Source organism: Triticum dicoccoides, chromosome 5A, assembly GCF_002162155.2.
Source record: "Triticum dicoccoides isolate Atlit2015 ecotype Zavitan chromosome 5A, WEW_v2.0, whole genome shotgun sequence".
Taxonomy (NCBI): Eukaryota; Viridiplantae; Streptophyta; class Magnoliopsida; order Poales; family Poaceae; genus Triticum; species Triticum dicoccoides.
In genome coordinates, this window is record NC_041388.1 from 565,127,588 (window position 1) to 565,140,383 (window position 12,796).

At 47.6% G+C, this 12,796-nt stretch overlaps 1 protein-coding gene across 1 annotated transcript; it reads right to left on the bottom strand.

The window, feature by feature from the left end:
• Positions 1-1,202: 1,202 nt before the first annotated feature.
• Positions 1,203-3,365, bottom strand: LOC119302850 (F-box/kelch-repeat protein At5g42350-like). Its single transcript, XM_037579889.1, has one exon. It carries the CDS (start codon positions 3,153-3,155, stop codon positions 1,413-1,415), a length of 1,743 nt encoding a protein of 580 aa, XP_037435786.1. The 5' UTR covers positions 3,156-3,365; the 3' UTR covers positions 1,203-1,412.
• Between the last annotated feature and the right edge of the window lie 9,431 nt (positions 3,366-12,796).

The following is a 12,796-nucleotide window of genomic DNA, read 5'->3' on the forward strand; positions in this document are numbered from 1 at the left end:
TTTTTGATGAGAAAGGTGATCCCTGCTGCAATGCAAGCTGATGACATGATGATGCTTTGGATTGGGTTTCTTCTCTTTTTCGAAAAAGAAAAAAATGATGCTCTGGTTCATGATAAGGTGACAACAGATGCTCTTGGCCCCAAAGCCGGTCCTGGTAGTAGTGATCACTATCTCTTCTAAAAGCAACAATAATATTTGAGTGGTCAGTGTCAGCTCTTGATAAAATATGGATAGAACTGGCCTTAATTCTCAACTGTTCACTTTTTTAGGCAATGAATGAATTCTCAAATGGTATGACATTCACCGCAAGATGTTAAAAGAGAGGGAGAGGTGACCGGACACCAACCGGAATTATCAAGATTCCATTTTTACCCCTTGTCAGGAGTAAACTAGTGCAATGGCTCTTGAGAATGAAAGTGCTAAAATACTCTGGCCAGATCTGTACTAGAGTACAATTTTGCACGGGTTACAGATCTGTCCTCATCTCTCTCCCTTTCCTTGATAAAATATATACGTATACTTAAATGCCAAATTTTGGATCATGGCACTTGCACATGAGCACAGTTTAAAAGAGACCCACGGCCCTGGCTGGAGCTGCCTGTACCAACCGCATGGAGCCATCAACTAATACTACCAGTGATGACAAATCTTAATCATCCACGCAGGATTATTGTGATAGTCCCACTGCCGTCGACACTGATTTGCCAACAAACCTGTATTACATTAGGGCATGTACAATGGTGGCATATGGATACATATGCCCCATGACAAAAAGTAATTTGAAGCATCTATATTAATTTTTTCTTTCCAATGCAAGCTATCACTAGTGAGCCTTATTAAGAAATAAAAAATAAAGACTTCAGTACACATGCATCTCTACTTTTCACTCCAACCTTTTCAGCTTTTGTCATCGGACCACGCTTTTTCTCTTTAAGCACCCGCCTCCTGGAGAGGATCCTGCTTCCCTATCCGAACCTACTTTACGTCATATCCGATCCTACATGGCATGCGAGGCATCACCTTGAGGCTATGCATTGTACATGCCCTTATGAAAAGTGCAGAGTGTATGCATGCACAGTCACATGCCCTTTCTCTTCTCTTTGCTGCCGTATGAACAATCATGTGTAGACTGACCAAGTCCACAAGTGTTGCTCTAATCTCGACTAATTTACAAGAGAGTCTGATTGTGGTTGGTATCATCATATCATAATAAGATTGTAGTATAATCATCTTTTATAAAACATGTTGAACAAACTCAGCATGAACAATCACAGCAATTGCTGCAGGCAATCTGGCAATGCAATGCAATGGAATGGCTGTACCGAGCTGCACATCAACCAGCTCGTGGAAGAAACAAACAAATCATCATCAGTGTAAGTGGAAAAGAAAAACGGAGTAGACACCGGCGATCTTCAGAGGAGCAGCATGGCCATTGACTTCAGCCGGCAGGACATGGCGTCGGCCTCGGCGGCCGCGTTCTCCCGGCCGATGCGGCTCCAGCTCTGCTCGCCGCCGGAGACCCGGCACGCCGTCGCGAAGTCGAGGACCTTGCCGAAGATCCTGAACATCTCCACGGCGTAGATCCTGTCCTGGCCGGCGGCGAACACCGCGTTGGAATCCATGGGCGCGTCCGGGTGGGCCGAGGCCTCGGTCCACCGGAGCAGCGGTGTGGAGGTGAGGTTCAGCTCGAACACCTTCCGCACCACCTTGTCCCTCCGGTTCGCCGGGTCGCACCACGAGACGCAGAGCATGAACAGCCGGGACGCGCAGCAGACCAGCGCCGGCGTGTAGTCTCGGAGCCGGGGTGGTGGGCGGGACGTCTGGACGACGGACCATGAGCCGGCGTCCAGATGGTAGGCCACGAGCGTGTCGGACTCGCAGTAGACGTAGAACGTGTCGCCGCAGACGGCGCCGGAGCACGCCAGGCCGACGTCGGTGGGGAACCCGGCGATCTCGACCCATTTGTCGGTCACCGGATCGTATACCTCGCCGGACACGAGGGGCTCGTCCCATGGCCCTCGGCCACCCACAGCGATCAGGGCTTGCCTTGCCTGAGCTGGCTGCCTCTGTTGCCTGGCAGCCTTGCCGTGACCGTGAGCTGGGACAGTGGAATCGGTGTCCTCGTTCAGCACATCCCTGAGACGGAGCCGCCGGAGCGAGAGCCGGTGCGGGTCCTCGTACACGGCGGAGGTGCCTCCCAGCCGGAACTTGCCGCCGGCGTTGGCGCGCCGGACATGCTTCTCAGCGCGGGCGTGGACAATGCTGCGACTGGCAGACATCTCGAACACCCCCAGCACCGGCCGTGACCGCGCGGCCCGCATCGGGGAGGTCTTCCGCCACGCGCCGGTGAGAGGGCTGAACACCATGACTCCCTTGTGTGTCTTTGTCTTGACGGAGCCGGCGCTGGACCCCCCGGAGCGGCCCCCGACGACGTAGAGCTCGTCCCCGACGCCGGCGACGGAGAACAGGAACCTACCTTTGAGCGGGGCCGCCCCGACCCGGCGCCACCGGTGCGCGGCCACGTCGAGCGCGTGCACGGCCGTGGCGGCAGCGGAGGCGCCCCAGCCACCGTCGGCCTCGACCCCGAACAGGAAGAGCCAGGGCGTCGTGGCCGGGCGCGGCCCCTCGCGGCGCAGGCGCAGCAGCTGCGGCGCGACGGTGAGGTCCCGCCACCGCCTGCAGACGCAGCGCGCGGCAAGGAGCGAGGCCAGCGGGAGCCGGCTCAGCACCATCTCCAGCACGTCGTCCGGGAGCGCCGTGAGGGACGGCGCCGCGTCCTCCGCCACCGCATCATCCTGGACCCGCAATGCCCGGCCGATGCGCGCGGCGGCCGCGGGGCCCTTCTTCCAGGAGAAGCACTGGAGCGCGGCGGGGACGCGCTGCTCCTCCCCGTCCGCACCCGCCTCCGCCTCGCCGTCGCCGTCCCCGTCCCCCGGCGCGCGCCGGCGCGGGGCGGGGTCGACCTCGTCGCAGGCGCAGACGCGGCAGCCGCCGTCGCCGCCGAGGGACAGGCGGAGGCAGCTCCTCCTCCCTCCGCGCCCCCCTCCGTCGCGCCGCTTGGTGGCGGCCAGGGCGCCGGGGTCGTCGTCCTCGGCGCGCAGCAGGGCGGAGAGGCTGTTGCTGCCGGATCTCCGCAGCGCGGCCGCTCCAGACATGGGATGGGTGGGTGGGTGGATCAGGAGAAGAGGCGGTGGTGGGCGGAGGCGGGCGCGCGGAGGTGGAGGAGGACGGCGCGGAAGAGCGCGACGAGGGCCCTGGCGAGCGAGGGGATGGAGAGCATGGCCCCCGCCCGGTGTGGTCAGTCAGGGATGGGTTCTTGGATTGGAGGATTATGTCGTCGGGGAGACGAGAGGAGTGGGGGTTGGGGAAAGTGGGGTGGGGCTCGGTTACCGGTGGCGGTGGGGTTGGGGGAATGGAAACGCGCGCGTCGGCGGGATTCACGGGGCCTTTTCCGGGCTCTCCTGCTGCGGTGCTGCCGGCGTGCAGCCCGTGTCCGGGAGCGACTGCGTGCGTGGATTGCAGCGCAGGTGAGCCCAAACATGCATGGAGTACTTTTTACTTGCAATCAACCGATCTTTCAACACTTTTGATGTTTTCTCCAGGATAATCAGTAATGGGATTTTAAACTTGTTTCTTCTTTTGTCTTTATATATACAAAATTCAGACGATTTTGTTTATGTGTATGTTAATGATTTCATACGTGAACAATGCCAGTCATCTCCCCTTCATACGGCATCTTCTCTTGCACCAACCAAGTCTCTTCAAGTTATAGGATATATGCACCTCCATCTCTTCCTTGCGTTTTTCTCCTTTCGTGCATATCATCCCCATCTCGCATTCTTCTATTGTAGCCTCTTCGATATGTCTTCAACTTTTCATGATTTCTCTTCTCCACCAACATCTTCATTGATTTCATCAACTCATCGATCTTGTATCTCACGTCTCACATATCTCCTTGTTTCTGATCATCTTCTTCGACCCTTTCGTCAGCCCGTCCCACTCTAGACATCAGAGTGGGATATGTAGGCCTCCTATCCTCTCCATCGCCATCAACTTCCTTGCCGCCATCCAACTTCGAAGAGAAGAGTTCCATGGCCTTGATTTTTTTTTCCTGGAGGAGCCTCCTCGGTCCTCATTTTTCACTTCTCATTGTCATCCAATTCTTTCCACATAAATTCGAGGCAAAGTTCAATGTTTAAGTTGTGAATAACTGTAGCGTGGAATTCAACGTGGACGTTTAACTTAACAGTCTCCACCGGAAGACCAATATATAATAATGGTATTGGAACTATTAGAAAGATCTATGTGCCTTTGGGATCTGATGGGAGTCACTAGAATTAGTTTTAATAATTTATAAGAATACCATAGAGGCTCATATGGCTCATTCATGCGTGACAATGGTGTGTGGAAAGTTTAGTCCTGCCACAATCATGTAGGATGTGTTGGACCGACATATAAGGTTGGTTCCACCAAGTCTAAGAAGAGGACACATGTGCTCCTTCTCCATCGCCCGCCTCATCTCGCACACGCGTCGTGTTTCGTGATCAAGCCGAGTTGTTCTAGGACATGTGCCACGTGCGCACGCTGACTTTTTTTGTCACGCGAGAAAAAGGTCGAAATGTTTTGCACTAATGGAAGACGAAACCGGGAATAGTGATGGACTATTCCCCTTCGTCCACTCTTTAGTGCTTTCATTTTCATTTTTTGGAGCCTGCTCCTCTATCCATAGACAACACACATTAGCCATTCCATATACGCATATGTGACTACCTCCCGATTCCAAAGCTTTGTGCCACCTACGCATGTCCTACTCTGCTTCACAATGTGCACCGTGAAGTAGAGCACCATGCCTTCGAAGCTCTATATCTTGTCATCCTGTACACGAGGGAGACAATCATTTGGAGGGGGAGTGCTCTCGCGTGACTGTTGGCTTCTTCTCAAGTGTGACCGCGCACAACGACTTCCTCAACGATGACTACTTCCCCAACGCCAACGATCTCTTTGGTGACATGGCTTTCAATGCAATGCTTCTTCTTCCACCAGTCCGTATGTGATTGTGTCCCCTGTTTTAGGGATTGTATTTGGATTTTTGCTAGTTGCAATTGACATGGGCATGCTACTTTTATCTTACATATAGATTGCATGCTTACTTTGATTAGTATTTTATTTTTTATGTGGTCAAATAATCATGTGCATTTTGTTCATCATGTTTTATCCATCGTTATTTTGGATTAAACAGATTCGAAAATTGCTCAAATATTCAAGAGTGTACAATGCATTGTCAAGATTTTGTTTGATAAGAAACAACTTTTTTTGTGAGGTTGATAAGAAACAACTTGTTGCTTGACCAACCATTTTGTAAACATGTATGAAAGGTCTTTTGTACAAAAGAAACATATGAAATGTCTCATGGGAAACCAGGTTCCTACTTTATGAAGTCATTCCAATCTTAACCGAAAAACAAAGAGGCTACATATTACATGTCTCTAGACTATATTAAGACAAGATAATGTTGTCTAACTAGAAAATACTTGAAGTTTTAAATTTTTCTATAAGAAAGTTGTAGATAAGTTTGACCATTTATATAGAAAAATATATTAACATCTTAGACATCAAATATATATTTTGAGAATAAATTGAAGATTAAGCTAGGTCATTATTTTTCTCGCAGAAACAAGGCAAAATAAAGAATATGTCGAGAGTTTGCGTTATTGGTTGGCATGAAAAATGTGTGTACTGTTTCGATTAAAGGCAAAGGTGGTGGGTTAGTGGTGTTCTGGGATGAGTGTTTCTCCGTGGAGTTAAAAAAATTGGTGACCATTTTATTGACATGTATATTTGTAATAGTAATTGATCAAAATGGAGATGCACTTTTGTTTATTGGAAACCGAAGGCAAACCAAAGGTATCTCATGTTCAAGCTTTCGAGACGGGTTAATTAAATCTCTTGGTGTTGGTCCTTGGTTTATGGTGGGCGATTTTAATGCAGCATTGTGGCAACATGAGCATTTTTCACGTAAAGAGATTGTCAAAACTCATGGCTGACTTTCGGGAGGTTCTTTCGAATGCAGCTCATTTGATTTGGCCGGCTTTCAAGGTGTTCCTTGGACGTATGATAATAAGAAGGGAGGCAATCGAAATGTGAAGGTGTGTCTGCATCATGTGGTGGCGTGCCTCAGTGGTCATCTGTGTTTCCTCATCGCAAGGTTTCACATATTATTTCCTCTAGGTCAGATCATTGCCCTTCGTATATTCAAATGTTGGGTAATTAGCCTAATATATTTTTAACAAGCATTTGAGATAGAATCATATTAGGAGAGGGAAAGTATGGATTTGGATGAACCGGTCAGAGCTTGCTGGATTAAAAGTACGCAAGTTAAGGATTTGGGGCATGTGGCGAGTAACCTGGATCAACTAATGAAATCCCTTCATACTAGGAGTCAGGTTCACATTGGTTATCTCCAAAAAAAATTTAGGCTGCTCGCAAAAAATTAAATGTTCTTTTCAGAAGGAGCGATAATGTCGTGATTGTGGAAGGAAAGAAAATTCTTGTGGAGATGGATGAGCGCTACCTCTTGAGCACTGCATTGGTTTTCCCTTGAAGAGGAAAGGGTGATGCAACAAAGTAGCGTAATTATTTTCCTCAGTTTTTGAGAACCAAAGTATCAATCCAGTAGGAGACTACACGCAAGTCCCTCGTACCTACACAAACAAATAAGAACCTCGCAACCAACGCGATAAAGGGGTTGTCAATCCCTTCACGGTCACTTACGAGAGTGAGATCTAATAGAGATAATAATAATAAGATAAATATTTTTTGATATTTTTATGATATATATAAGAAAATAAAGATTGCCAAGTAAAATAGATTGGAAACTTATATGATAAAAGATAGACCCGGGGGCCATAGGTTTCACTAGTGGCTTCTCTCAAGATAACATAAGTATTACGGTGGGTGAACAAATTACTGTTGAGCAATTGATAGAAAAGTACATAATTATGAGAATATCTAGGCATGATCATGTATATAGGCATCACGTCCGCGACAAGTAGACCGAAATGATTCTGCATCTGCTACTATTACTCCACACATCGACCGCTATCCAGCATGCATCTAGAGTATTAAATTCATAAGAACAGAGTAACGCATTACGCAAGATGACATGATGTAGAGGGATAAACTCAAGCAATATGATATAAACCCCATCTTTTTATCCTCGATGGCCACAATCCAATACGTGCCTTGCTGCCTCTGCTGTCACTGGGAAAGGACACCGCAAGATTGAACCCAAAGCTAAGCACTTCTCCCATTGCAAGAAAGATCAATCTAGTAGGCCAAACTAAACTGATAATTCGAAGAGACTTGCAAAGATGACCAATCATACATAATAGATTTCAGAGAACAATCAAATATTGTTCATAGATAAACTTGATCATAAACCCACAATTCATCGGATCTCGACAAACACACCGCAAAAAGAGTTACATCAAATAGATCTCCAAGAAGATCGAGGATAACATTGTATTGAGATCCAAAGAGAGAGAAGAAGCCATCTAGCTAATAATTATGGACCCGAAGGTCTGTGGTAAACTACTCATACATCATCGGAGAGGCTATGGTGTTGATGTAGAAGCCCTCCGTGATCGATTCCCCGTCCGGCGGAGCTCCGAAAAAGGCCCCAAGATGGGATCTCTTGTGTACAGAAGGTTACGGCGGTGGAAATAGGGTTTTGTGGTGCTCCTGGATGTTTTCGGGGTATATGGACATATATAGGAGGAAGAAGTAGGTCGGTGGAGCTACGAGGGGCCCACGAGGGTGGGGGCGCGCCCAGGGGGCAGGCGCGCCTCCCTGCCTCATGGCCTCCTCGTTGATTTCTTGACGTCTACTCCAAGTCCCCTGGATCATGTTTGTTCCAAAAATAACTCTCCCGAAGGTTTCATTCCGTTTGATATACCTTTTCTGCGAAACACTAAAATAGGAAAAAAAAACAATTTGCACTGGGCCTTGGGTTAGTAGGTTAGTCCCAAAAATAATATAAAAAGTATATAAATAAGCCCATTAAACATCCAAAACATATAATATAATAGCATGGAACGTTAAAAAATTATATATACGTTGGAGACGTATCAAGCATCCCCAAGCTTAATTCATGCTCGTCCTCGAGTAGGTAAATGATAAAAAAAACAGAATTTTTGATGTGGAATGCTACCTAGCATAATCCTCAATATAATTTTCTTTATTGTGGCATGAATGTTCAGACCCGAAAGATTCGAAAAAAGTTTAATATTGACATAAAAAATAATAATACTTCAAGCATACTAACTAAGCAATCATGTCTTCTCAAAATAACATGGCAAAAGAAAGTTCATCCCTACACAATCATATAGTTTGGTCATGCTCCATTTTCGTCACACAAGAATGCTATCATCATGCATAACCCCGATGACAAGCCAATCAATTGTTTCATGCTTTAGTAATCTCAAACTTTTTTCAACTTTCACGCAATACATGAGCGTGAGCCATGGATATAGCACTATGGGTGGAATAGAATATGATGATGATGAGGTTATGTGGAGAAGACAAAAAAGGAGAAAGTCTCACATCGATGAGGCTAATCAATGGGCTAGGGAGATGCCCATCAATTGATGTCAATGCAAGGAGTAGGGATTGCCATGCAACGGATGCACTAGAGCTATAAATGTATGAAAGCTCAACAAAAGAAACTAAGTGGGTGTGCATCCAACTTGCTTGCTGATGAAAACCTAGGGCATTTGAGGAAGTTCATTGTTGGAATATACAAGCCAAGTTCTACAATGAAAAATTCCCACTAGTATATGAAAGTGACAAAACAAGAGACTCTCTATCATAAAGATCATGGTGCTACTTTGAAGCACAAGTGTGGAAAAGAGGATAGTAGCATTGTCCCTTTTTATTTCTTTTTTCTTTTTTTTTCTTTTTTGGGTCTTTTTTTATTTGGCCTTTTTTGGGGGACAATGCTCTATTAATGATAATCATCACACTTCTATTTATTTACAACTCAATGATTACAACTCGATACTAGAACAAAATATGACTCTATATGAATGCCTCCGGTGGTGTACCGAGGAGGGCAATGAATCAAGAGTGACATGTATGATAAATTATGCATGGTGGCTTTGCCACAAATACTATGTCAACTACATGACCATGCAAAGCAATATGACAATGATGAAGCATGTCATGAATGAAATGGTGGAAAGTTGCATGGCAATATATCTCAGAATGGCTATGGAAATGCCATAATAGGTAGGTACGGTGGCTGTTTTGAGGAAGATATAAGGAGGCTTATGTGTGATAGAACGTATCATATCACGTGGTTGTTGGAAATATGCCCTAGAGGCAATAATAAATTGGTTATTATTATATTTACTTGTTCATGATAATCGTTTATTATCCATGCTAGAATTGTATTGATAGGAAACTCAGATACATGTGTGGATACATAGACAACACAATGTCCCTAGTAAACCTCTAGTTGACTAGCTCGTTGATCAATAGATGGTTACGGTTTCCTGACCATGGACATTGGATGTCGTTGATAACGGGATCACATCATTAGGAGAATGATGTGATGGACAAGACCCAATCCTAAGCCTGGCACAAGATCGTATAGTTCGTATGCTAAAGCTTTTCTAATGTCAAGTATCATTTCCTTAGACCATGAGATTGTGCAACTCCCGGATACCGTAGGAGTGCTTTGGGTGTGCCAAACGTCACAACGTAACTGGGTGGCTATAAAGGTACACTACAGGTATCTCCGAAAGTGTCTGTTGGGTTGGCACGAATCGAGACTGGGATTTGTCACTCCGTGTAAACGGAGAGGTATCTCTGGGCCCACTCGGTAGGACATCATCATAATGTGCACAATGTGATCAAGGAGTTGATCACGGGATGATGTGTTACGGAACAAGTAAAGAGACTTGCCGGTAACGAGATTGAACAAGGTATCGAGATACCGACGATCGAATCTCGAGCAAGTATCGTACCGCTAGACAAAGGGAATTGTATACGGGATTGATTAAGTCCTTGACATCGTGGTTCATCCGATGAGATCATCGTGGAACATGTGGGAGCCAACATGGGTATCCAGATCCCGCTGTTGGTTATTGACCAGAGAGTTATCTCGGTCATGTCTGCATGGTTCCCGAACCCGTAGGGTCTACACACTTAAGGTTCGATGACGCTAGGGTTATAGGGAATAGATATACGTGGTTACCGAATGTTGTTCGGAGTCCCGGATGAGATCCCGTACATCATGAGGAGTTCCGGAATGGTCCGGAGGTAAAGATTTATATATGGGAAGTCCTGTTTTGGTCACCGGAAAAGTTTCGGGGTTTATCGGTAACGTACCGGGACCACCGGGAGGGTCCCGGGGGTCCACCAAGTGGGGCCACAAGCCCCGGAGGGCTGCATGGGCCAAGTGTGGGAGGGGACCAGCCCCAGGTGGGCTGGTGCGCCCCCCCCCACAAGGGCCCAAGGCGCCTAAGGGGAGGAAGGGGGGCAAACCCTAAGGGCAGATGGGCCTTAGGGCCCATGCCTGGTGCGCCTCCCTCTCCCCTCCACCTGGCCGCCACCCAGATGGGATCTGGGCGCTGCCGCCACCCCTAGGGAGGGAACCCTAGGTGGGGGCGCAGCCCCTCCCCTCCCCCTATATATACTTGAGGTTTGGGTTGCCCAAGACACATGAGTTGCTCTCCTTCTTGGTGCAGCCCTACCCCTCTCCCTCCTCGTCTCTTGCGGTGCTTGGCGAAGCCCTGCTGGAGTACCACGCTCCTCCACCACCACCACGCCGTTGTGCTGCTGCTGGATGGAGTCTTCCCCAACCTCTCCCTCTCTCCTTGCTGGATCAAGGCATGGGAAACGTCACCGGGCTGTACGTGTGTTGAACGCGGAGGTGCCGTCCGTTCGGCACTAGGATCTCCGGTGATTTGGATCACGACGAGTACGACTCCTTCAACCCCGTTCTCTTGAATGCTTCCGCTTAGCGATCTACAAGGGTATGTAGATGCACTCTCCTTCCCCTCGTTGCTGGTTTCTCCATAGATAGATCTTGGTGACACATAGGAAATTTTTGAATTTCTGCTACGTTCCCCAACAGTGGCATCATGAGCTAGGTCTATGCGTAGTTACTATGCACGAGTAGAACACAAAGTAGTTGTGGGCGTCGATATTGTCAATTATCTTGCCGTTACTAGTCTTATCTTGATTCGGCGGCATCGTGGGATGAAGCGGCCCGGACCAACCTTACACGTACGCTTACGTGAGACCGGTTCCACCGACTGACATGCACTAGTTGCATAAGGTGGCTGGCGGGTGTCTGTCTCTCCCACTTTAGTCGGATCGGATTCGATGAACAGGGTCCTTATGAAGGGTAAATAGAAATTGGCAATTCACGTTGTGGTTTTGGCGTAGGTAAGAAACGTTCTTGCTAGAAACCCATAGCAGCCACGTAAAACATGCAAACAACAATTAGAGGACGTCTAACTTGTTTTTGCAGGGTATGCTATGTGATGTGATATGGCCAAAGGATGTGATGAAAGATATATGTGATGTATGAGATGATCATGTTCTTGTAATAGGAATCACGACTTGCATGTCGATGCGTATGACAACCGGCAGGAGCCATAGGAGTTGTCTTAATTTATTTATGACCTGCATGTCAACATAAACGTCATGTAATTACTTTACTTTATTGCTAACCGTTAGCTGTAGTAGTAGAAGTAATAGTTGGCAAGACAACTTCATGAAGACACGATGATGGAGATCATGGTGTCATGCCGGTGACGATGATGATCATGGAGCCCCGAAGATGGAGATCAAAAGGAGCAATATGATATTGGCCATATCATGTCACTATTTGATTGCATGTGATGTTTATCATGTTTATACATCTTATTTGCTTAGAACGACGGTAGTAAATAAGATGATCCCTCATTAAAATTTCAAGAAAGTGTTCCCCCTAACTGTGCACCGTTTCGAAAGTTCGTCATTTCGAAGCACCACGTGATGATCGGGTGTGATAGATTCTTACATTCGAATACAACGGGTGTTGACGAGCCTAGCATGTACAGACATGGCCTCGGAACACATGCGAAACACTTAGGTTAACTTGACGAGCCTAGCATGTACAGACATGGCCTCGGAACACGGAGGACCGAAAGGTCGAACATGAGTCGTATAGAAGATGCGATCAACATGAGATGTTCACCGATGATGACTAGTCCGTCTCACATGATGATCGGACACGACCTAGTTGACTCGGATCATGTAATTGTTGGGTTTCGTAGTAATTTCAAAAAAATTCCTACGCACACGCAAGATCATGTGATGCATAGCAACGAGAGGGGAGAGTGTTGTCTACGTACCCACGCAGACCGACTGCGGAAGCGTTGACGCAACGTAGAGGAAGTAGTCGTACGTCTTCCCGATCCGACCGATCAAGCACCGAAACTACGGCACCTCCGAGTTCGAGCACACGTTCAGCTCGATGACGATCCCCGGACTCCGATCCAGCAAAGTGTCGGGGAAGAGTTCCGTCAGCACGACGGTGTGGTGACGATCTTGATGTACTACAGCAGCAGGGCTTCGCCTAAACTCCGCTACAGTATTATCGAGGAATATGGTGGCTAGGGGCACCGCACACGGCTAAGGAATAGATCACGTGGATCAACTTGTGTGTTCTAGGGTGCCTATACCTTAGTATATAAAGGACCAAAGGGGGGAGGCTGGCCGGCCACAAGGGGCGCGCCAGGAGAGT